Raw genomic sequence first — 26,946 nt, 5'->3', positions numbered from 1 at the left:
TATATACTAGGAATCATTAAAAATCTCTTTAAAGTATTGCTCATCAATTCAATGATGCCTGAGATATGCAGAAAGGTGGGAAAAAAAGACATTTACAAAACCTGTTTTGCATTAAAACTAATTTAAACGCAGAATTACACATGAGTTGATCAGTGTGCATTGTTCATCCAGTTGTTTTGGTTTATCACCTCTAGAGGTAACAAAGCCCATTACTGCACACTTTATTTTCATCCATACTACGGAAAAGGAAAATAAGTTTTCTGTTGCCTTTCTTTTTATTGTTTCTGATAATCTTAGTTTGAAAGTGAGAGTCACTGAACAGAATGTAAAATGGAGAACGCAGTGTCACTGCACCAGCACAGGAAGCTTCTGGCAGAAGCCAATTCCATCACTTCCACAAACCAGTCCCAGGTGTTTAGATAGCCATTTCCACCAGGACTGTGGTATGACATTACTTAAACCTTTGGCAGCAAATAGGTAAATAAACACAATCAGTACATAAAGCTGTGTAGACTTATACCTTTACACTGATCAAAATCTGAAAGTCCTATTTTAAAAGGTATATATTTAACTCTCTTTTTTTAAATGCGCGTTTCTCTATTTTAAAGAAACCTTGTTTTGTCCCAAAGCATTAATTATTGCATACCTTCGTTATTCATATTAATTAGTTAGAAGTCCAGCAACTGTTTTAATATATACTGCAGTAGTTTCATATAACATCTTTCAGGATAGAAATATGCTTTAATATACTATAAATTAAAAATCAAACCACATACATGATGCTACCAGTTTTGCTATGCTCCTGCAAGTATCTGCAACATCAGACTATTATGTGCAAGATGATCACAGAAGAGAAAAACCTAACTGGCAGAATTCTCAATGGGCTTAAACCAGAACAAAAAAAGTGTACTTAATTTAGGAGCTGAAAGTCTGTCTGTAGTTTGGCACATACAGTACATCACACCATGTAATTTTATAAAAATCAAATAACTTTGCAAATCACTTCAAATATTTCCTTTCTTATTGGTTTTAATCATATTTGAAAGAAGGGAAAAAAATTACAGGATTAAATGAAAGCAAAATGTAATGATTTAGGACTCTTAATTCTCCTGAATGAACATTCCTAAATTTTTGGATTGTGGACCACTGTCAAACTTCAAACATAACAGGGAACCACTATGCAGCCTTCACACCAAACTTTTAATTAAAACCTCTAAATGGATGATATGATACTGCAGATCAATATCATACCGTGATTCTATGTGTCTGCAGACCACAATCTGGAAACAAATATATTAAAGGATTAATTTTCCAAAAGGGAATGCTAGTCCCTGGGCTTCTTGGCATACTCATTTTACATAGTGAGATATTACACAGTATCTTAGCATGCAAAGTTCTTAAGGCCTCCATTCTATGGGTTTTTAATAGTACAAGTGTGATATACCAATTTAAGACAGGATTTTTAAATGAAATATCACAATTCAATTCCAGGATTATTAAATTTTAAAAATTATTTCTCCTGGTATCTCCCTTTCAATCTAGACTGCTGGGTTTCAATGTTTTTTTCCATGCAAAATGTCTGGACTTACATCCTCCTTACAATAAAGTACCCATAAAATGTGGACAACAAAGTGATTTCCAAAGATGTCCCTGAAAAGGACAGCCTACAAACAGCAAAAGTTGTACTTGCATCAGGCTTATCACTACAGAATGTGGAGTATAATTTTGGAATTTAAATATATATACATACCCATATATTATTTTTAACATATATACACAGTATAAAAAATGTTTCACGCATATATGCATATATAAAAGCATTTAGAAGGAAGGAGAAAACCAGAAAGAGACTATGTCCGTTCTAATGGGTTTCTCTGAGTTTATTGGGGAAGGGGCGTGGGGGAAAGAGAGAGGAAGAGAGAGAGAGAGAGAGAGAAAGGGAGAGAGGATTGTCCTGAAGCTGGAGCGTGACAAGCGTGACTGCTGTTTTCTGCCCAGCGCCTCAGTGACAGCGCGGGGAGAAGAGTGGTTAATCACCGCATTCTGGGAACGGGGCAGAGAGAGAGGGAGCAACTGCTTTCCGCAACACTTCCTGCGATAAGGGAGCCAGCGCTGGCACACGGACACGGACACACGCGAGAGGCGGCTGCGCGGCGCAGCGCTTCATGCGACTGCAAACGTGACCCGCAGCCCCGCACCCCCGACACACAGACACGGGCACGGTCAGTGCCTGCGGCTCCGGCAGAGCGCTGCTGCGGCTGCCGGGGCCGGGCTGGAAGGGGAAGCCCCGCTCCGTGCCGGGCAGAGCCCCGGAGCCCGCCCCGCGCCCGCCGCCGGCGCTGCCCGCTGATGCTCGTTCGCGACACGCACCCAGAGAACTTCGGCGCTGAACAAAGGCTGCCGGACTGACGCCGCAGCACAGCTGGGCTTCTATTCATTTTATTTTATTTTTATATTTAAGGGCGATTCCAAGAAAACTTTCCTCGCTCGAAGTCAGCGCGGTACCCACCGCCCATTCCCTAAGCAGTGTTATTAAGCCTTGAAAAGACTTGCAAAGAAAGTAAACAAGGCAGGGGAGGCAGGACAGGCATTAAGGCCAACACGTCCCGTATCGTCCAATAACTTCCCCTTACATGCCCAGTACAATGCGGGTTTGCTGATCACAGCTTTTCCACTGTACCAGAGCCAAGTGCAGGCAATTACTTACACTTATGTAGACTTTTATAAGAGATAACAGTTATCTCTATTGAAAGGCACAAGCTGGGGGGGGGTTTCCTTATTTTATTTTTTTTAATTGTCTTTCATTGCCAAACCGGTTCAAAAATACGCAAAAGGGTTTCTGTGCGGGGCACTGGCTCCCCTAGCCCTCCGTGGAGCCCCAGACAGAGCAGAGCAGAGCAGAGCAGAGCAGCAGCTCCACGCTCCACAGAGGAGCGCTTCATCCAGGCCTGGATGGAAAAGCCCTGGCAGAAACCAGCAGAGCGAGCGGGCAACGCCCAGCGGAGGGTCCCGAAACCCCCAGCCCGGCAGTTCGGGGCTGCCAGCGCTGGGCTGGGCACGACGGGGCCGGAGACGGCCGCGCTGGGCCCCTGCCCGCCGCGGGAACGCGCCTCCCGGGCAGGGGCACGTCCCGTCCCGCGGCGCTCCAGCTGATCCCAGCCCAGAGGGGATCCAGGTAAAGTAAGCTGTGTTGGGCCCTGCTGCCCGTACCAGCCACGTCCCCCTGGTCAAGATAAAGGCAGGAGCGATCTCCGCATTTTTAATGCAAATGAGATGCAGCCCGCAGGCTCTCAGCAAATTGCCAATGCATTGGGGATGCCACTGCTCTTTAGCTTTGTTTCCACATGTGCTGAAAGTTGATGAGTGCTGCTTGTGTTTTCCATCCCACCACCAAAGGACAAAGCACAGATATACGAAGTAGGAAAACCGATGTTCCAGTAGCACTTACAGACCAGATTGCCGCTGCCGGCATCTTTAGTTGTACCAGTACTTCTACCAGTGCCATTTCACTGGTACTCTGAAATTCATGTTGGATAATCGTAACTCAGAGCCAGAGTATCTCTGAGCAAAAGGAGAATATACTGCATTTATGGAGTTACCATCTCTGCATTCACATTTTAAGCAGCACTATCTGATCCTTATACATTTGAGGGAAAGGATTTCAGCACAGAACATCTATCTGTGGTTATAAACCAGGGGCATTTTACATGCCACAAAAGTACTACATGAGGGCAAATGAAAGAAGGTTCCATTGCCTTAGTATGAACTCACCACAGGTGTGCTTAAAACAGATATTAAAGACATGATTCACTGTAATAAAGACACCCCAAACAACTATTTAAAGTGATTCAAAATACAACATTTGGGGGTGGGGAGGTGATGATACAGCGCACTCTACTTCTCCCCCCCCCACCACCAAGAAAATACAAGCTCCAATAATAACAATGACAAATAAATAATAATGATAATGGCACATATTTATACTCTATGCAGAAGTACAGCAGGGTTTTTAAGATTAGTCTCGCTTTCAGTTTCACTCAGCACTGAACTAGTCAGCTTTGCGTTAAAGAGGTGTGGAGTGTTACTTAGGAGTTACAGAAAGTACATCGGCATGTTAAAGAAAAACAGAAAAAACAGTGTCATAACCCATACAGGGAAATGATGGCTAAAACAGAAGATAGGATTCTCACACACCACTCAACACATCTTTTCCTCCTCAAATGCACAACAGACATAGGAACAGGAGCTTCAAATACTTACTAAACTTATGCAGAGAAATAAATGGGTATCAGTTGCATGACTTAAAAGAGTCAGAGGAAAAAGGAGCAAATTTTTCATGGAAGTCTTGAATCATATAAGCTGCTCATTTGCCTCATTCATGTCCTCCTCCTTTCACTGCAATTCAGTGTGAAGAAGGCAGCCTAAACAATATTCATCTTAGAAATCCAAAACATTGCAGAGACCACACTGCAGCAACAGATCTGCTTCACATGCACTGACGTACCTCCTCAACATCTGAAAGAAATTCCAGCTCCAGTCAACCCATAAGAGACATGTTGCCTGACTGTACCTTGATGGTATTGTTTATGAAGATGGTGATTTACACACTCATAATGATTTAAGCAGCTACTTTGCATACATTACAGAGAGAACCTGAAACATGTGACCTGCTTCACAGGGCAGGATTATACCTCTGTTCTTGTTGTGTCATGTGCAACCACATTATTTAGTAGTTAAAGGCAAGCGAGCACTCTGGTATTCTATTGTCCTCACCATGTATGCAGTGCAAGAGCTTCAGCATGCCTCTGAAACCAAAGGTGAGCTTCCCAACTTCTAAAGATAGACAGTTAAATAAATGATATAGTTGTCAAAGGGGCTCAGTCAAATCTACCACATGGCTCTGCCCACTCAGGATTATGAAGTTTGCTGGCAGACTTTTTAGGACAGGAAATCTTTCATGGTGTTAATAAATTTGCAACAATGATCATATTCTTAGGGACTACTCCAATACAAACTTTCATTAGCACTCACACTAGCTCTCACAAAGCACTGAGAATATATGCATGATCATCAGAAGATAGGAATAAATAACAAAAACTGAAATCCTTTTTTCTGATGTTCTCAAGAAAAAAAACAAAAACTTTTCAGAAAAATAGAAATTAACATCTGAAGAACCACTGGACTCTGCCTTTCAGCTCCTTCATAATTTTTAGTTGTTTTTATTGATCCATACACTTCTTATGCACAATTCCATTACTGCTTTGATAATTAAAAGATAATTAAATACAAGACAGAGCATGTATCATGCTGGGGAATCACTTAGCAAGTGAACTGTTGTGCTGAAAAGTGGAATTCTTTCTGTCACTCATGGTGCAGTGATACATCAGTAACAGATGCCACGGGAGCTATTTTGGGGATGATCCAGTGGCTTACCGGAGCCACAGAAGACAGCAGAAAAGCGTAAGGTTCAGAATTCAAGGGAAGACCTGCCACAAGGGCCTTCACACTTTGCAAATACATAAAACAAGAGCAATTCACACAGGTTTACATCAGCTTCAGAGCAAACACAGCATTTCCCACATAGTATGCAATAAAAGATGTCAAAGTCTGACTTTTTTTGATTTAAGAAAGGAAGACTGATGGGTTAAAGGGGAGGTATCTTAGCAGCACCAAGAGTGAAGGCACCAAAGCTCTGATCACAGCTTTGCCACTGGCTCACTAACACTGCTGTTATTTAGGTTCCCTGTGCCCTGGCTCACCCATCAGTACAATGGGTATAATACTTCATCCTGTCCTTAAGAGGCAATTAATGCTTGTAAACTACTCTGGGAACCTTGATTAAAATGCGCTGCAGCTTTGCGATAAGTATTCCCTCTGAAAGAGCACACAAGCTGGGTTTTGAGGGTGGGAAGTACTACCTGACTGCTGCAAAAGAAAAATAATCATTCTGAACGAGATGTATGTGCCTGACCTATGCACATGTGTAGGTGGATCCCTCTTGGATCCACCAAGTATTTTTCTTTCTCCTTTTTTCAGTTACTATGTGTGTATTGCAAAGAGAGGAGCAGTGAGAACAGATAATTATAAAGCTTTTGAAAAGCCCTGGTATTTTCACCAGAGGATCACAGTGGGTCGTCTTCAAGAATTCTGATGCAGAACTCTATGTAATTAAAAACATAATTATTTGTAATGCTCCTCAAACCTTGTTTTCATTAAGGAGAGGAGGGGAAAAAAAAGACAGATCACTTTAAATATGAATGCTTTATGAATAAAGATTTTTTTTTTAAATTGATGAGCATTCATTTTCCCATACAGTCACATAAAGTCTGAGTAGTTCATGTAAAACATAATTATCAACATTTTAAACCACATTTTCCCCTTGAAAATAAATAAATAAGGACGCCAAAATCTTTTTTGTTCATTAAGAGTCAGATCCAGCAGAAAACATCTGCAGACTTCTAGACCAAGCAAGCCCTGGAAGGCCATGGTACTGGCTGCACCTCGTGCCAACCTCAAAAATTTGGCTGGTTCAGAAAGATTTAAACAAAACAAAAAAAGCCCTGCAGCTTTACATGTCTGGGAATTGTGGAACTGCGTTAGGTTTATGAATAAAGAACAGGGGTGAGAAAAAAAACAACTCCTTTTAAAAAGGAGATCCCTCTCTCCCTCCTGCCCTCCAGCACTCTGGGTGCTAGACGGGAGCCTCCTCTCCCTCCCCAGGGACACCATGGACATCAGCAGTTGCGGCCCAAACCGTGGGGTCCACCTGCACGCCCTGCTGCAGAGGGGATGGGGGCCCCAAATCCAGCACTCACCCCCACTTGGCACATTGAGCAGGCGCCCGAGCAGCCAGCTCCCAGCCATGCTCCCAGACATGCAGGAGCTGACACTGGAAACCCAAAGGAGCGTCCCCGGGACAGGAGCCAGCCTGAGTTGTTCAAAGGACACTACAGGGCCAGCAGAGAGGGGCAGGCACAGCTCAGGGTGAAGAGCCACTCTTGCGAAGGTGGCCAGGGGACACTGTGCACCAGCAGCCTCTCCAGCCCCATGGAAGAACTGGGCCCTGGGAGCAGCCCAGGATTTCTACCATGGGCTTGAAGAGGCTCCAAGGTGCAGCAGAGGGAAGGAGCCGCAGCTACCGCAGGCAACCAGCAACTCATATTTAGATTTCAGGCTACCCTGAATATGTGTGTGCAAACACCAGAGGGGAGATGATGGCATTGCCAGGGCTGTTTGATGAAATAAAGGAAAAGTTTAGGATGAGGGCCCTGCTACAGCAAGTTCTTTAATTTAATGAAAATTAAAGAACCCGCTGCTAGTGTAGTTGTCACATATTCAGACTTTTCATAGAAATAATGGCTTTTTCTGACTAGTTCTTCACTACATCCCTCTCTGGGAAGCCAAGAAAGCTCCCAATTATTAATGTCACACCGTATCATCTGCCCTATTCGGAGGACCAGCCGACATTTCAGACTGACACCCAGCTCACCTTGTGCAGCTAGCCCTGCGCAGGGAAAAGGACTGGGCAAGTATGCAAAGACCGAGTAACAGTACGCCCATGTGTTCTGCTTAAAGCTATCCCAGAATTTTGGTTTTGCTAGTGTTCATTTTATAGACACCTCCTCAAGAGGAACAGCAGCTGTAGTATGCTGCCTGGGTTAGCAAGAAGTGATACACGCAGAGATATATACTGGATATGTATTAGGAGAGCACAGAGGGACTCTGTGCGATGACCGTGTAACTGCAGACACTCTGCAGGTGTGTATTTACAATCCTATTTATATAGTGCTGAAAGTGGACTACATTAATATACAGTGTGCATGATTCACTGTCATTAGTTCTACCTTCCAATAATGTGGACCCTATGATAAATAATATCACTAGAGCCTCTCCCATACAATAAACAGACTTGTTAGTTTAGTTACATACACAAAATTTCCAACTGCAATCAGAGATTCTTTTTAAATTATTAAAAGTTCTTGAAGCGAAACCCTTGTTTGAGTTGAAATGAGCCAGTTGACATAAAAAACCAAGAGGAGCCAAGACTTGTCTCTAAAATGAAGAATAAATTTGGTATCTTAAATAAACAGTATTATTCTAAACATGCACTACAATAAACCATGTATTGTAACAAAAGTAGATACAAAATATCATCATATTTATCATCAGAGCTTTATATACCTGTTGGATTACTCCTTTCAAAGCCTTAAGAAATGTACCAGTGTCTTTGAATTAAAATGCACTTTCTTTATGCTAAATCTGTGAAAGTTCTCCTGTGGGAAACACTGAATTCTACATTAATTTTTTTTATTAAAAAAAAAAGCTTACGCAGCCTCAGAAAAAAATAACCAAGTGGCAAAAATCCCAACTTTGTCCATTCAGCCTTTGATTCTGTCTTTGCCTTAACAAAATTGTTGACAGAAATTAAGCTAATCTTTGCGGCAACTTTTTCATCTTTCTGTAAAACCGAGGAGTTTAACTAGCTGTAGTTCCATCAACCCTGACATGCAGCTCGCTATAAAGATGAGATCCTTGTCATTTTTTTTGTCCATGTCTAACATTTAAGGAAGAAAAAAATTTTAAAATAAAATCCATTTAAACTCTAAATTTTGGCTACAAAACATCTCAGTAAGACACCAAGATACTGTCTCTCACAAATCAAAACAGTAGCAGTAGTACCATCTGTAAACTCAGAATTAAAGAGCCAGCATTTTCTATACAACTGTAAAAAGTATTTTTAAAACGCTTTTTAAAAAACATTTTGCTCATTCTATAGCATGGGCACTGAAGGCTATAAATAACTGGATCAGTAAGTAAATTCACTAGAATGACTCCTGAGGTAACTCCGTAAAAGCTGAAGCGCTTGCTGCTAGTAGTTAATGGGATAGCCCAGCTCCAAGTCAGAAAGAGCAAAATATCTCCCTTTCATTAAAAGAGTAGGGAGGGAAGCTATAAAAGGTACACAATTAGTTAGCTTTGCAGTGATTGATTCAACAACTGCAAAGCCAAAAACAACTTTAGGCACTTAACCATGAAACTGTCAGGTCTCTATGCTTGACGATAAAGCGTCTATAAAGTAAACATTAACTTCTGTGTTTTTTCTACGTGCATATTCCATCATGAGAAGATGATTACCAAAAAATCACCAGGCAAGCTCAGCAGAGGTTTCCTATACCTTATTCCCCCTAACAAAGAGGTAAGATGTGCCCAGATTCCCTTCCTTTTCCTTACTGCCAGCTCTAGTAAGACAGTTCATACTGTTCCCTAAAACCTGACTGAAGGGACTGAAAATCAGATTGAAAATCTCTTCCCCAAGGAGGTGACGAGTTCATCGCAATAAGGGAGCTTTAAGGATGAGGGGACCCCTATACTAACCACATCCTATCCATATCAAGGCAAAAGCAGGCAGCAGCTCTTCCTCAGACCAACTCTCCCAAGGAAGCAAATGAAAGCCCTGCACAAGTAAGGAATGCAAAAGTGTAAACTTTATCATCTCTTTTAAATAAACTCCAAAATTGAATAACTATCAAACAAATTGAAAAAGACCAGGAAGGTGACAAATTAAAAGAACAAATCAACATATTTCTCTGACCTGCAAATATTTAATTCAAGCACATTCTTCTTCCAAACAAGACGCCTGTGAGTGTTTTGATGGCTGCTCATAATCAAATGTGTCACTTGCAAAATTACAGTGTTCGAGAAGGGTAATGGGCAACGAAAAATGGTTTTTGCTAGAAGTATGTCACAAGCACATCTTTTAGTTACCTCAGAATTGCACAGGACTTCGCTTCATTCCTTTGCACTGGATGCATGCGGGTTGCTTCATAGAAATATAACTGCAGTAATCTGCTTGACAGTAAACAGTAATCAGTAAACACTATTTACTGAGCAGATACGTGTCCCTGCTACTCCTTCACTTTACCTATCCTCCGTCTCCGTCTTCCACTCTCAATCCTCTTGCTCTCAGAAATGTTAGAGGGGGAAATAAATAAATACAGGTAGTGAAACAGTGAAATCCCATAGCTGGCAAGGTTTTCCTCTCTGAATGGACAAATTCTTAACTCCATGCAGCTCCAGACATTGAAGGATTAGATCCTAACCAGGGAAAACACAGGAAAATGGTAATAAATATTGCATGGTAATCCACAGGAACTTTGGTCCCTATGTGATTTTTCTACAGTCCTACGAAAAAACAGCATTACAACATCCATAATCTCAGCTCGTATATCAGAGCACTCTCTCCATTCTCCTTGCCCTTTCTTCTTTCATGCAGTGTATTTTCTAAGAAAATGTACTTTTTCTGCAAAAGTGAAGTCAATGCAGTCCCATTCCAGACTGAAAGCAGCACAGCAGCTCTGTGAAAACTACCACAGACCATCACACTGCACAGATACAGGTGAGGAGTGAAGGGTTTAGGGCAGCATTACTCTGGTAGGCACTAATCTGAAATTCCTTCTGACAAAAGAAGTCACAGTTTGCTGGAGAGAAAAAGGAAATTATTTGTATTCATGTGCAGTAAGAGCACTTCATGTCATAGTGGATTTTACAATATCTTCGTTCTCTTTCTATTCAGGCATATGTCTTTTTAGCAATAAATTCTGAAGACCCATGAAGGTAAAACTTGCGAACCATGAGTCTCATTCACCCAATTAAAATAAATTCCACAGGTGCTGTTTCTTTCTCTCTCTATTTTTTAAGCTCCTTGCCACTGTCAACTAGCCACTATCATGCACCACTATAGATACAAAAATCTTCTAAAATGTCAGCTTTTCAGATGCTTAATTTTGTCCTATTCAGGTAAAATGTTTTGCAGCGTAAAGTTCAGCAGAGCTGCCAGGTCATCTTTCTTAGTAAAGATTTTCATATGCGCAAATAAAAATTGAGGAACGACTGAAGAAAAAAACCCTAGACAAACAATTTTAAATGTTTCTTAGATAATGCAGTACCACAACAAATCTCCAAGGAAAGTTAAGCTGAGACTGCCATGAACACCAAATAAATCTGCACCACTGGGATATTTAAGGTCCAATAAATCTTACTTTCCAGTGTTTTAAAACTCCAGAAGATAGTTTTGTGGCTCTAGACTCTGTCTGCCTACAAGCTATCAACAGAGACCTGCCATTTGTGAGAAATATTTTCAGAATATACTCATGTTTGTTGAACTACCAAATTATGAAAACTTTTATTAAAAAAAAGAAGAAACCACAAACACACATATACATACATAAAAACCAACCAAACAAGTTACTTTCTTCTGTTTGTATGAAAATGCTCAAGAAAGTTGGTCAAAAATGCCCATATTTCCAATTCAAATTATTATTAATTTTTTTTAACTATCTTTTGTTGCAGTTAAAAATATAAAGCCAACAACTAATTGCAAAAAAATAAAATGCAAAGCAGTAAAACTCCTCACAGAAGAGCCAAGGGTTAACACCAACCTAAGAAATCACACATTGTGCAATTTATTTGATATTGTTAAAAATACTAACTGCTGGAAAAAAAAAAATCAGATGTTATAAAAAAACATTTTATGTACTATGCTGCAACTGTCTGCAATTTGGTTATACCAAAAGCACATTTTGTGGATTACGAAAGTCACTGCGTCCCTTGGCCTGACAAAAACACCCTGATGGCATGGCATGCAACCTTGTGAGGGCATTAGAGCCTGCTTCCAGAGATGTACCCGTCATACCAGACCTTCAGTCCCTATTTCTTCACAGCTGTCCTCCACTGCCATCTCTACAAGCCTTTCAGAGAGAAGTAGGTGAGGACAAGATAAAAGCATGCCCGTGAAGCCAGTGAGAAGCAGCAGGGCTCATAAGCAGGTGCATTTCCTAAACCTACTTTTACTTTTCATTCTCCTTTGGGAAATGAACTGTTTTCCAACCACAATAATCACTTTGAAAGGTGACAAACCAAATGTGGTCCTGTTGAAGGGCAGCTTCATGCAGTGAAATACTCCTTTGACCATCCCGAGTGGGGCAACAGAAAAGCAAGGTGGCGCCTTACAAAATATTGTTACTGTGTCCTTAGTCCAGCGAAGTGCTGTAAAGTACCAAACTCTAGTTAAAGTGTAACATGAAGTCCCAAAAATCACAGTTCCCTCTCGGTAAGCTGCAACAGTTAGAGGTTGCCCAGTGAGGACTGGATCTTACTCTAGATGAAGCTACAAGAAGTTTTGTCCCTTCCAAGTACAGGGAGAGATCAGAACCATAATCAGAGGGATTAATCAATCTTTGGTGGTATCTAAGTTTCTGCCAGGCTGACAAACAAAGCAGGTTAGATTCACTTTTCCAAAAATTTGCCAAAAAAACCCCATCCTAAACATTAAAAAAAAATCATCAAGTTATGCTAAACTTTGTTTTTCTGCTAGCAAGCCTTGTGTCACAAACAACTGAAAGACAGTGATGCAAAATGGATTCTTGCCTAGATTTGTAAATTTTTCCAGGAGTTGTAATATCCTGCATTTGATGACATCATGAAACCAGCAAGTAAAAGTTGGTTTTCAATTTGTTCTACTTTTCCCTCATTAGTGTCTGTGTCAGAAACAGAATAAGAACCCTCATTAAGTCACATTAAATTCTTTAAACTCATTAAGGGCTCAGAGAAAGAACAATACAAACACTGGTGTTTTTGTAAAAAAATTATGCAACACAGATGGACTTCCATGTCCATGTATTTTTAGAATGGATGTATGTGCGCAGGGCAGCCGAAGAGAGTGATCTGCATGAGGGAGAAACAGAGTAGCAGCGGCAGAGCACACCTTACATATGACAGAATGACACCGAGATAGAAATGAATTATGCACAATCACTTCTGACCTGATATTGATGAGGCACTTCACGCTTTCTATCGTGAATTCTGGCAGAGCTGGACTCAGTGCCATACTCCACACAACTTTTTAACTAACGATTCTTTGGGACTTTCTACGGGGAAAAGACAACCTTGAGGGCCACGCAGGCAGCAGCAATCAAGTGGCAATCAAATTTTTTGTCCACAGACTACTTTGATTGCAGCTGCTGTAGCCTAACATACTATCTGATTGCAGTTGAAGATACATCTACTAGTCATGCATATGGACTTACACATAAGATACAGGTGTGTGCAGAGTTTCAACAGTCTTGGAGAATATCTCTGGGTGTGCAAAGGGTGGGTATTTGTTAGAAGATTTATTGTAGCTGAATGACTCAGATGTATAAGCTGTTGATAACTTCTGATCTTACCCCCCATAAGACTGGAAATATGAGCTCAATGCCACAAAATTATTTACATTCCTACAGTATGCTCAAACAACTATTACAGGATTAATTTAATCCATTACATTATTTTTTTTTTCATGATAGACATAACATGCAAATAGGAGTTTAGTTCTAAAGAAAACTCCAGATCTGAGGAACGTAAAAGGAGACTAATTGGATGGCATAAATTTCAGATGGCTGTAGGAGGCCACAGAAAGAAAACAGTATATACAGTAGATGGGAGACATGAGTTAATGTTTCCTCCTTCCTACCACTGTAACAGCTGAAATGAGAGGTGGGAATTTTACTGAGGGCCCCCAGATTTCAGCCTCCAGAGCTGGGTGCCTGGGCAGCATGGGCAGGCAGCCTCTGTTCAGCAGCTCTCCTCTCCCATTGCTCCAGCAGAGGCACATACTGTTTACCTGCAAGGCACATGGTAAGGCTAATCTATTTAAGCTTTTCCCTCAGGTATTTGGGGCAAGGTTTAGTTTATTAATTGTGTGTGTGCATGTGTGTCCATATCTATCCGTGCAGGAGGAAAAGGCTCAGCAATGATCAACGTGTACTGCATTTTTGGTTTGTACGCTGTAACTGCAGCTGGCCAACGTCTGCTGAGTGTATTTAATACACCTAACACCGAGAACTCTACATAGAAAAGCAAACTATGTTCAAGTTCGGAAAGTGGACTTATCTTTCTTTCATTAACTGAATTCATGAAGCAAAGTTTCACCTGCATAATAAGTTTTTATGTTACACATCTCACAGCTTCTGCCAGAAGAGTGGTGTGTGAGAAAGTCAAGAAGACTCATATGTTGGAAACACTGAAACCCTTCACCCCCAAAGAAAATTACTTTATCCTAACTCATTTAACTTTCATTAAACCACATCTGAATATAGGAATTTTAGGCACTACTTAACTTCAGTATCTACTTCAAACGTTTTTAGGTGAGTTGAGATTTTGTTTTTTAAAATAGTCCCTGTAATGTCACTGGGATATCCAAAACCAGACTGCAAGGTATTTGGGTAGGCAGACCATGCCTTTTTTCCCCCTCTTTTTAATTAACTACTATCAAATATTCCCTTGTGCCTTTTTTTTTTTTTTTTTGTGAACCACCAACCTGTGTGTTTAATTTTTTAAGTTTCAGTATGTACTTCAGACTGCAGACTTTGCAAAGTAGGTCAGGAATACCCCAAAGGATACACATTTGAAGGCTACAGATAGCAGAACACACCATTTACGGCTTTGTATATACACATACATACACATTCTATATAATATAGGTAGATAGATTCAATGATTTAAACACACTACATCTGTACTGTGTGTTTCGAGAACATTCAGATATTTACACTGTTAGATCACATCATTTAGACTCACTCATTTTAGACTCACTCTAGTGCCAGCTGCCAAAAAAAGGTATAGAAATCAAAATATGTTACCTTTGTTCAAACAATACTGCTGTTCATTATATAATAGAAACTGTCATGCTTAATCTTCCAGGAACCAAGAACTGGTACATTCTTGGATCAGAGGTGGCTTGAAATGGTTTGAGGCAAAACTGAAGCGCACTGTTTAAGTAAATCTTGCTGATAAATATTGAGTGCATTGATGATTTTTAGCATCATCTTTTACGGGTGTTTTTTCTCAGATCTAATAATAAATTAAAAATGCTGGAATATTTTCAAAATACAGAGAGTATTGTTAAGCGTAATGGGGGATCTGAAAAGGATACTTGAGAATAGACACCACGAAGAAGTAAAATGTGCCTATAAAAATTACACGTTGACTTTGAAAATACACCAAAACCCAATTTTTCCTTGACCGCTCTCAGTATTGTCCAAGTATCTCAATGCCTCCTGTGGGTACGAAGCTACAGGCTGTGATTTTCATTTTCCATTAGAGATGAAAAAATTGTTACAAGCAGCATTCAAAAATACATCTCCGTCATGATACAGAGAAATACAGAAAAAAATTGTAAAATGCCTTAAATTCTTGAGAGTTGGACCCTTTTAAAATCATATTTCAACCTGGGAAATTGATAAATTAAAAATACGTACACTTCACTTATTGAGAAAAATCTCTTTTACAGCATTACTACTCCAGGACTTCTTCAGATTTTTAAGCATTTTACAATTTCATCTTAAACAACATGGATTATACAGTATTCATCAGGCAGACACAATCTTCCTTACAGACAGACACAGACACACACAACTCTGCAGAGGCCAATCCTGCAGCTTTTACTGAATCCAAAAGTCCTCCTGATGACAGTGAGTATTTTTCAAGAATGAGAACTGAAGGATCAGGCCCCAAAAGTGCTTATGAAGATGAGATGTAACTTCAACAGATTGAATGTTAGATTAAATCTAAAGATTGAGGCAAGACAAGTCTGGGGTTTAAACCCTAGGGAGGATTGACATTTAAAGTGTTGCCACTGAATTATAGCTCTCCACATTGGGTGGGGTAACCTCCTACTGGGTGGAGTGTCTCCCCTAAAGGAAGGGAAAACTGGCACAAGCCAACTCAGTCTTTGAACAATTTTCCTACTTGCCAACTTATGAAGTCGTCCTGACGTCAACTTCGTCAAGGAAGTCTATTGCCCAACTCCATCTTTTACTGTAGAAAGTTTGCTTGTGCTCAAAACCCCAGCAGATGTAGAAAAGAAATTAAGGAAAAGAGACAGAAAACCCTGAACAAAATAAAGAAATGAGGAAAAAATGTGTTGACTGGATTTCACGGTTATTTTTAAAAATCCTTTTGTTGGGTTTTCTTGTTTCTAATATCAAGTTAATACAAATAGATACAGATCACTCGAAACTATTACTAAACATATTTTAAAATCTCGTTTAGCTTTAAGACACGGGGTGGAGAAAGCACAGAAAGTGGACACTGAAAGATAAGATCTCTTATGTGTTCTGCAATGGCTAGTTAGTATCTTCCTAATCAGCGTCACTAACAGGTGTAAAACACACTCATACTAGGAAAATAATATTCATTGAACAGCCATCAAAGGTATGTTTAACATACTATTTCTCTCTGCATCAAAATAAATTGTTTCTCTGAAAGGAGTCAGGTGCTGGACAAGGCAGAAGGAATGCTGGGGGGAATAAAATTAAAGCAAAACAAAACAAAACAAAAGGATAAAGCATCTCAAAGTGCCCATGGTGGGGGGGGGGAAGTAAAAATCAGAAAACAGTTTAAGTTACCGTAACCTGAAATGCACCAGCCATCACAAAGAGCAATTGGAGAAATCCAGCAGAGCTCAGCAGGAAAGATTTTTAATAACAGATTGAAAAACAAGAATAAAAATAACTGCATCAACAGGGCCTTTCTTCCTCAGGCCACAAGCCCGTTTTTACTTGATATTTAAAAAAAATGCAGTTTGGCCACTAAAACCAATCCAGAACATTATTAAAAGTTAAAAGCTACCAATTACTTCTGTCTGTTCTTTTAAAGCAAAGTTTGGCATTACGTCAGTTGGTTTAAAGAAAACAAGAAAGAGAGAGAGAAAGAAGGAGAGAAAGTTTCCTGCTTGTATAAATTAAACCACCAGGGAAGGTGTCTAGCCACTTGTAAAGCATTTATTACAGGTTTTTAAAGGGCTAGTAACATTTTAAAAATTAAATATTTTAAAATAAATTTAAAGGAAAAGAGTAAAGATGATCTGAGCCTGGAAAGAAAGCAGACTTATGAGAAATTAGACATGCATCAACTGAAGCTAAGAAAGTAAAAATTACTATTAGGACTAAACTTTGCAATTCAAAACAATTCTATTTTCAAGGCAGAAAGTCTTATTGTAGCTGCTGTACTCACACACATCCCTTACGAGACAGAAAAGTTCCACCGAACTTTATGGGATGGAACCAAGAGGGTTCTGCAGAAACGTCCTACGGAAGCGCCACCCGTGGCAGCGACGCAATCTTATGAAGCATTTTCTTTCAACAGCTTTTCTAAATCCAGATACAGAGATCCCCAGCAGGAACTAGATTCCTTAGTTAATGCAGCAGGACCACATTAAAAATCACTGATAGAACGACTGGCAATTTCTGTTAAATTTTAGATGTATTTTTCACTGGCGGTGTTATTATAAAATTTTAAAGAACTACTTTAAAGGTACTAGAAAATAAGAATCTGATAGCACAGAACATGAATAAAACATAATGGCTATAAGTTTCTTACACATAGCTGTGCCAGTTCACCTAAATCATAGTCTTCTAAACCCCATGGTGCCAAATCAGAGGCTCCTCTGACTCCAGACAACACGTCAAGTGGAATGGTGTTCGGTTGTGCAACGCTTTTGGTGTGTGACAAAATGTCCACTGGGGATTTAAATCGAGACTAGGGGAGCTATCCTCCCATTGCTCCGTGTTTCATTTGAGCCTTGGTCTGCATGACAAGAAGTCAGAGTAATATGCCAGCACTTTCCTCCCCTCCCTGTGCTCCTCTGCCCCAGCAGCGTTTCTTGCGTTCTGGGCACATGTACAACTGGCGAAGGAGCTGCATTCTGGAAGGCCCTTTATTGATTAGGTGCAAAATAACATCAAGGAGTGAATAATAAGCATAATCTGAAAAATGTAGTTGCATGTCTTGCCCTTGTAAACATTTACTATTTAATGGTGTAATTGTACTTTAATCCTTCACATCATCTAATATAACTCTTTGTGCTTTTCTTTTAATTAGCAACCCACAATCCAAAAAAAGCAAAGCCTAGAAAGTTTGTATGTACCATAAAAACTGAAGTGCAAATAGTTTTAAAATTATCAAATATTCTCTCTTTGGATGTAAGCTTATCTTTTAAAGTCAAAAGAGAACTTCGTTGGCACAGGGCAAGGAAAAAAAAACTCCATAATTCATGACAATACCAAGAAAAAAGTTCTTCTCCAGAAGGACTGGAAAGGGCACCTTTATTTATCTTCTGGACAGACAAAAATAATAGAACCTAGACCAGATATGCTGTAATTAATGTATCCAAAGGTCAACAGGCAATGGTATTTATACAATAAATGGGTGCAGACTACGCTGGTTATAGTATTAATCACCAGTATTTGAAAATAGCATTGTTTTCTTACTAGGTAAGAACTTGAGAAAGTTTCAGAAACAAAAGGAAACCCTTTTCTTTTTTTTTTCCTCATACCTGCCTGCTATTCTTTTTACCCAACTGTTTTTTAACTCATGAAGTATATAATATTTGGGACAAATATATCCAAGTTTACAGTTGCCCGGGACTGCCAAAAACAGACCCAGACTACCTCACTAGTTGTGTTGAGGAAACTAAATTAAGTAAGGGCAAACACCAACTGGAAAGTTGTCAGTTTGCTGAATGAATGGCTTCATTTTACACACCAGTTAGAATACCTTAATCAGAATATATTTCTGTTCAAGGCCAATACTTTCACTACCAGGTGGCAGTTTGTTCTACTTGAAGCTGCATTGAAAATGTAATTCATTTCCACTATACTTTCACCTAACAAAAAGGGTTGTCAGATTCCCAGCCTATCATGTTCAAAAATATTTAACCATAAACTTTCTCACAATGTTATATTTGGTGTTACCCACAAACCTTTATTAAAGCGATACTGCCGGTGTGGCTTCAGTTAAGATCTGAGAATGTTTCTATTAAGATTATTACATTAAAATACTGTCAAGAGTTTGTAAGAAACATAAATATTCATACACATACAGCCCCCCCAGCCTTAGAAGGAAAGTTCCACATAAAAAGAAAAATTTAAATACGTACCAAAAGTTGCCTGGTTGTAATTACATTTTGGGTTTTTTCCTAAATGTCTCTGCTAATTTTTTAACTCTTTCGCACTGTAATGTAAAATAGTTTTATTTCAAAGCAACTGGCTGATAAAGTGCTAAAAGAGGTAATTCGCATGAACAGAAAGTAATTAGTCATTGTTTGCACAATGCTTTGAAAATACAAAACCCAATGTGTCAACTAGCATTAAAATATAATACAATTGGAATACACAGATTTGACAAGAAACAATTGCATGTCACAGACACTCCAGTCCACAGACAAGAATTAGTACTTTGCTGTTATAAATGCAGTATCACGATATGTGGATAAGAGCGTTCTTTACACTCAGCCACACCATGCATGATAATAGTGTGCACCATGAAAGTTTACTACAAATGCTAGAGAAGATATTATTGAAAATAATCCTGCTAGGGATTCATCAAATGTTAGTGAATTTACTCTCACTGATAAAAATGTAAGTCAACCCATAAAGCTACCATATAAATTACACTAAAAATGCATTAAAAACATGAAAGGATAACCTGGCTGCATCGCGTTTGATGCCCAAAGAAGTCTCAGATCTGTGAAGTTGTCATTTACATTCTTTTCCTTTATTAACAGTGCTATGAAAAAAAAAAAAAAAGCCATGCTCTCACAAGCAAAGACTGCTCAGTGTCATTTGGAGTCTGTTTTAGAGGATCACAGGCAATACATGTAAACTTAAAAGCTGATGCAACTTTGCCCTTTACTTACTTTGTTGTGACTACGTATATGCAAAGTTTAAAACACAGAAAGTCATTATACGCAACCAAAAAAAAAAAAGCGATAATCAGACAGAACAGGGTGGATTAGGAACTGACTGTTTTCTCATGTCTAATCTCCCTAGATTTTAAAAAGGTGAAGCAGACTTCTGTTGTCACAGTCTGAGGATAAACTAGTATACAGGCACTGATGCACTACTGAACTTCAGAATCACTGATTCTTTGCGGCAAACCTCAGGTATATATTATTCAGGAGGAAAAAAGAAAAATACTTTTTTTTTCCCCTTTACAGAGAAAGGTTCCACTTGTTTGGTTTGACCATATTATTAACAGACTTTCATTCAGTGGTTAAAATAGAAAGAAAAAAAATCTTTCAAAGTGTTGATATCATTTCCAGACAGTCCTGTCAGCATCACAATTTACAGGAAATAGTTGATGTTCTCACACAAACCGTGTGTTTACTCATAGACCCAGAGTACTTAAAAAAAAAAAAAAAAAACAACCTTCACTCTTTTGGAGGTTTTTTTTCAAATGTCACTCTGGTGGAATATCTGAGAGCTGTCTAACCTAACACACAGATTGTGAACATGAGGCAAACACAGACTGCAGTTCAGAAGACTACTGTAACTTTTATTCTCATTTTGTCCACGTCAGGAACTGTCTCTTACCACTACTTTCCTTTGCTGCCCCTTGCATTTTTAACTCTGGCAGTCTTCTCTAAATGTTCAACTTTTACTAAAACCAACAGGAAAGTAACATGATGCCACCAACATCCACAGGATTCGGCTGCGCGTAGTTGAAGACAGCCCAAATGACAAAAAAGTTTGATGGTTCCTTGAGAGACTTTACTGAACTCAATTAAATATAACCTGAGACGCATTAAATTATTGTCTCTTTCTATCAACATTCAAAACGGGCTGCGTAGTGTAAGAGCAGTGAAGGCAGCATGGGCTGCAGAGCAGCTTACATTTTCTTTACTAGACAATCTTTCCCCCTCGGAAGGGACTTGTCGCCTTGGCTCCCCAAGAGTGCTGGGGTGAGCCGGCTCCTGCTCTGCCAGGCAAGGTGCTCGCACTGGCGGAGAAGAAGCGATGGAGGGAAGACGTCTCTCCAGCTTATCACTTAGTCAGCTTAGCTCAGTCAGGGCACTGGAGAAGTTTGCCATTTGCAGATAGAAAACACAACCGGTCGTGGAAAAAAAAAAAAAGATAAAGGAGACTAGCGGGCCCCACTAGAACCCGCGTAGGAGTGCCGGGGTGTCTGAGCTCCGTGATTTGCAGCAGGGCGGCAGATAAACAAAGCCCCCGAAATGTCAAGCCCCCTCGGGGAGCCTCTCGTGTCCCAGGGCAGCGCGCAGCGGCCGCAGTCCCCGGGCCAGACCCTGCGCTGCCCCGGACCCACGATCGCCCACCCCGGCCCCGGCCGCGGAGCGCCCACCGCAGCGCAGCCCCTCCAGCCCCGGCCTCGCCTCCATTCATCGCTCCCTTCGGAAAGCCACACGCGGGTGGCTGCAGAGGGGGCAGCCCCCGCCGCAGCCCCCGGGCCGGGGGGCGGGGAGGTGAGACGCTCCACGAAGTTGTGGCAGGCAGGGAGAACCGGGCGCGGGGACGCAGCGCTGGCAGTGGGGCTTCTCCTTTAAGAGGGAAAAGTTTTACGTCTCTCTGTCTCTGATTAAAAAAAAAAAAAAAAAAAAAAAACCTAAACAAAAAAAAAAAATCACCACCACCACTATGCACTATGTCGCCTGCTACCCCGGCACGACCGGGAGGGATCGCAAGCCCTTCTCCCGGAGCAGCACCGCTCCGCACTCGGCCTCTCCCGATGTGTCCCAGGGAAAGGAGAGGAAAAATAGGAAGGGAAAAAAAATTAAAAGGGGAAAAAAAAGGAAAAAAAAAAAAAAAGAAAAAAGTTTTTCCCAAACTTACTACTCTTCATGATGGTGTCTCTGTGCCCCGTTTGTCATGATCCCCATTAAAACTTCCAGCAGCGGCAGGAGCGGCAGGACTGTGCGACTGCAGCCCATCGGATGCGAACCCTCTGTGCTCGTCTTCTACTTCCACCCCCCGCGTCTCCCTTCCCCTCCCCCCGAGCGCCCCGGTGCCGGGGAACCGGCGGCCGCGGAGATAAGGCGCGGAGCGGCGCGGAGGGGAGGGCAGAGCAGAGCCGCACCAGCCCGCGGCCGCCGCCGTTCCCCTCCCCGCCTCCGCGCCGGGGGGCTGCTCCCCCTGCCCGCCGCCGCCGCTGAACTTGACCCTCCCGACTCCAGCGGGGCTACCGCCGTTTTGAAGTCGCCAATTTCCAGCCATCACACATGGCTTTGACCCTCCGGCGGGGGGAATGGGGGGCTCGGGGGGGGGGGGGGGAGGGGGGGGATGCACCGAGAAAAGACTGTGAAATCCGAGCAGCCCCCGTTGCCTGGGATTATGCCCACCCACCCGCCGCTTTTGTTGTTGTTGTTGTTGTTTTTATTTTTTTTTGGGGGGGGTATTTTGGGGGGAGGGGGCGCACCCCCGCTGCCCCCCCGGGCACACGCCACGCTGCCGCGGGCGCCGCGCCCCCGCCCCGCGCGCGCCCCCCCCGCGCCCGCCGCCGCCGCGCCGCCCCCGCCCGGCCCGCCGGCCGCGGCGCCCTCCCCGCCGCCCCCGCCCGCGCCCCCCCGCGCTTACCTGTTGATTAACCGGCAGCAACAGCCCCGGCAGCCTGGAAGATGGTGGAGCCGCGGCGCGAGCCATGAACCGTCTCCTGCTGCCGGCGGAGTTGGACGCGGATTATGTGGCGGTGGCCGGGGAGTGGGGGGAGCGGGGGGCCGCGGCGCCGCTGCCTCCCCCCTCGGCCCCGCTCGGCGGGGAGGGGGCGACGGGCCCGCCGGCGGGCGGTGCGGTGCGGTGCGGCGCGGGGGCGGGGGCGCGGCGGGCCGGGGGGCGAGGGCCGGGGCACGGCGCGGCGGCCCCGCCGGCAGCGAGGCGGCGGCCTGGGAGCGCGGGGCGGCCGGCGCGTTATCGGGACTGTTATCGCTTGTCAGGACCTCCGTCTCCCCGCATTACGTCAGTTTCAAGACACCAACACTATTAATATCAAAGGAGCCTTCGCGGAGGAAAGCGCCACCCCAGACGGAGCGCCCTTAAAGAGACAGTGCAGGCGGCCCCGCCGCGCGGCCCGCGCCGCCCCCCGCCGCCGCCTCCGCCCGCCGCCGGGCCACGGCCACGGGCAGCGCGGGCCGGGCCCGCCGAGCCGGGCGAGCTGAGGGGGCGCGTCGCCCCGCGGCTGCGGGGACTTGCGCTGAGTTGGAGCAGGGATAGCCGCAGGCCACAGGCGCGCCCCCAGCGCGGCCCGCGGGAGGCGGCTGTGCCCGCGGCTGTCACTGGGACCCGCGGCTGCCCTGGGGGATTGGAAACGGTGGCGGTGGGGATTGAAGGCGCGATCCACGCGCGCCGGTGGCTGCCGCCCTCGGGAGACCCCAGCCCTGCTCGGGGTCTCCCGCACAGTCGGTGTCACCTCTCTCTCTGCCCCGTGCCCCCCGTTTGTGTGCGGGTGCTGAGGCGGGTGGGCAGACAGTTCCCAGGCTGAGCGATGAACAGTCCCGTTACCGCCCGCGCTTTGATACCGGTCGCAGGTCAGCCTCGAGACGATCCGAAAAAAACCAAGTTTTCCTCCTCGTGCAGAACTTTCTCAATTCGAAATACTCTTATATCCCCCATACTACGAACTGCCAGAAGTCTGCATGTCAATGTAAAAACTGTCTCCAAGGAGAACCAGTACATAAAAGGTTCCTATGAAAGGGTTTTAAAATCCCAAATATAGTAGGCGTTAAAAACTATGTAAACATTTGTTGGGCATTTGGACACAATTTTTCTGCAGTTAGGTGACTTTATATGGCGTGCTTTTCCTCCCATGCAAGTTGTTTTAAGCTGATTTCGCGTTCAAATAGATGCATTCTGCTTGCTTGCAACTACTAACATTATTCAAGGAAGAAGCTGGAAAAGAGCTAAATGATTACAGTTGGAGAGTCGAAGCTGCTTCCCCCCAAATATTTGAAATTACATAACTTTTTCCTTCCAATTTTACTCTCAAATACCGGTGAAGTGTAAAGCATAAAACCTTCAGAGATACATGGTGACGCAAATGAAACCCTGTTGTAAAACTTACGACATTCTCAACCCTCGCTCCAAACTTGAAAATTCTTCATACATGTTTGATATAATCCACTGGCAGATTTTTAAAGTAATTGCTTGTGTAAATCACCCAGGAACACATTTCTCCCTCAAGTTCTTTTGTAGGATTGTCTGATAAAGCACTTTATGAATAGAAAAGCAGTAATTCACATACAAGAGGTAAACTTGTCATGTTGAAAATGGAAGTTTGCGTGATTAGGCAGACACAGTAGGATCCCCGACACAGGGAAAGGGGAACTCACTGATTACGTGTGGTATTCCCTCTATACTCATCCACAGAAAATGAGTTTGGAGCTGCAGAGACATACATTGAATGGGAAGGAAAGTAATCCCAAAATTTAAAGTTTGTTACAAAGTATGCCTTGATACTTTAGTACCTCATACTTGGTAGCACCTCACTCATATGTGCACAGACAACCTTTCCTGACTTCATAAATTTACTTTTTCACAAGCTGCAAATGCCATGGCTGAACCTCAGCCAAAGAGACAAGCCACTTCCACAAACTTTAGTGAATACAGAACTCTGAAAAGCAAGTATTTTTGTCACATCAATTCAAACACGTTTTTCCCAACAGTTTTCATTTATTTTTACTGAGCATGTCGGCCCCAAATGACTGTTCACTGGGCATATGTCTTGCATAGGAAGGGTTAAAATAGGCAGGTTACTTGGCTAAGCATCGCACAAGCAGGGCTTGAGTGGAAAACATTTAAAGAAGAGTTATTTCCCTATACTTCTCTGCTCTGGTGAGACTTATTAATGTCTTTTTATTTTAAACTAGGAAATTATGCCCCCCGCGCCTTAAATCCCAGCGAGTTCTTATGTCTGGCTGTAGCTTTCCTAAATTTTATTCACATTATGACAGACAAACTGTGAAGATCAATAACAGCAAAAACACAGATTTCAACGTGTGTAAAGTGTGTTTACAAAGACACCATTTTTCACCTGTAGAGCAGAATTATAGAGATGTATTTTTAAAGGACATAAGTATCTCTGTGCATGCACTTTTAAAATGAAACCGCAAAGCCATTCATAAACAAAGATGAGAAGGACACAACATGTCTTCATAGTTTCAAGTAGACAACTCTAATGAAATACTCTATCTCTCAGAAAAAGTTTGTTACCGTATCTTTATTAGAAATGCTTTCATGATACATTCTGCATTTCAAGTTAAAATAAAGCAGATCAAGAATATGTCAATATGAATCTGTTTATATTCACCACAAAGAACTGTAGAGAACTTAACAAAGGCAAAAAATATTTTTATATACTTTTTTCAGGCAAATTATTTATTTATGAAATAATTTACAAAGAAAATTTTTACCTTATGGCTTAGATACATTGCATATGCTTATGATTGACACAGTATGTTCAGGCTCAAAGGCCCATATAGACTTGCCCCCGCTTTTTTGCTTTTTTTTTTTTTTCTTTTTTTTTAATTTTATTCCTAGGAGGAATATTTCAAAAAGGCCAACTAATTCATGAAGTCATACAATAATTGTTTGACAGTTGTTTCCAATATAGAAAAATAAGTTATGTATATTGTTTTCATTCAAATATTTGTTGATTTGTTGTTAGAATGCTTTGACATTGACATGCCACAAATTTCATTAGGAGAAATATTGTAGATTTATTTTCATTTATCATCTTCTGCTGTCAAACTTTTCCAAAACCACTTAAAAGAAGTTTTGTTTCACTTTGTTCAAAACTTGTAGTCTGCATGAAAGTAGGTTGTTTTTGAAAAAACAAGTTTAGCTTTCTCTAATAGATAAGAGCTGAGGAAATGAAGGAAAAGCAGCAAGCAAGAAGATGCACAAAGTGCTGCTTTCACTGAGAGGCATGAACAAAGTAACTTCTAAATAATCCTCCGGGTTTTTTTACAGTCAGGCACATTCTCCATTGAGGCAGAATACAGAGGCCAGTCACAGTTGCTTCTTGAAGGAAAACAGTATAACAGTCATTGTTTATCAAGATGACATAACATGCCATTTTTGCCTTTATTGTTTAATGCAGATTCTCTTGTAGTTTACTCAGCGTAGATACAAAGAGGGATTAACAGTAAAGCATAAGCATACTTGTTTTACAATTTCAGCCTTTTAGTGCATAACTTACTGAAAGTACTAGGGCCTATAATCACAATGATTTTACCTGATGGAACATGCATTTCAGAAATATAATCCAACTGTTTACCCTAACACGTCATAAATTGCAATTCCTTACAAAAACCTCAGAGATTGACATCTGTTGCTCTTAAATGCCTGCTGCTTTAGCACACATCATCAAGAAAGTATTTCTGTATTATTCTCCCTCTGGTTGGTAGTATATTACTTGAATTCTAAAGACAGTTCTCTTATACTGTCTTCAGTAATGAACATTTTGAGAAGCACTTAGTTATGTGTCTGAGGCACTCCAGTACGAGATTCTTGGGATCATAGACACGGCAACTTGCAGAATTTCTGCAGACCCACGTCTTTTCTTTGCACAACTTTTGTCACATGAAATCGTCAGGAAACTTTTGTTCCCTGTCTTACACCCTGCACAGAGTCAAGTTTCTAAACTTCAAATTGTGTGCCAAAGGCTAAAAACTACCACTGATTTTCAAAGAAATGGGACTGGGGACCCTAACAATGTGGTTGAAATGTCTCTGAAAAGAGATTATGCGTTGTGATAGACAGGGCAGCGCTGAGAACAGCCAATGAAACGGCATGCAACTGAAGAGCTAATACCATGGCATCATCCCAGATTCAACAGATGTTTTCTAGGGGGATTGGATATCTGGTAATGGGAAATGGAACCTTTCTTTTCTATGTCACTGGTTTTAACACAGGCCAGTAGCAACGGAAAGTCAATAATAAGTGATGCTTGTTTGGTAGCTTTCTCCACTGCGGGGTAGAAGAATGTCCCCCTGACTGCAGCACACCATGGCTGGCTGGTACTTCCCCGCAGTCCAGGGGCACTGCTGCCAAAAGGGCCTTGCACAGCACTGCCTAGAAACCCTTTTCCCTGGGAGCAGCCTCCCGGGGAGGGATGGGG

The 26,946-nt window shown here is 42.0% G+C and overlaps 1 protein-coding gene across 6 annotated transcripts in view; it reads right to left on the bottom strand.

Moving 5' to 3' along the window:
- Positions 1-22,943, bottom strand: part of TRPS1 (transcriptional repressor GATA binding 1) — a 212,218-nt gene extending 189,275 nt beyond the window's left edge. For 3 of the 6 annotated variants that reach the window (XM_077188474.1, XM_054646774.2, XM_077188494.1), the window contains exon 1: positions 21,669-21,877. Coding sequence is in view for 1 of the 6 variants with exons in the window: in XM_077188494.1 (XP_077044609.1) it covers positions 21,669-21,678 (10 nt within the window). In the remaining 5 variants the exon portion in view is untranslated. Of the gene's footprint in view, positions 1-21,668; positions 21,878-22,409 lie in introns of those variants that run through there. The other 3 variants (XM_077188469.1, XM_077188499.1, XM_077188505.1) reach the window with 2 other exon arrangements.
- Positions 22,944-26,946: the final 4,003 nt, after the last annotated feature.

The sequence above is a fragment of the Agelaius phoeniceus genome, chromosome 1 (genome assembly GCF_051311805.1).
Source record: "Agelaius phoeniceus isolate bAgePho1 chromosome 1, bAgePho1.hap1, whole genome shotgun sequence".
NCBI lineage: Eukaryota > Metazoa > Chordata > Aves > Passeriformes > Icteridae > Agelaius > Agelaius phoeniceus.
Note: the sequence above shows the minus strand (reverse complement) of the source record. Positions and strands in the feature narration are given on the sequence as shown.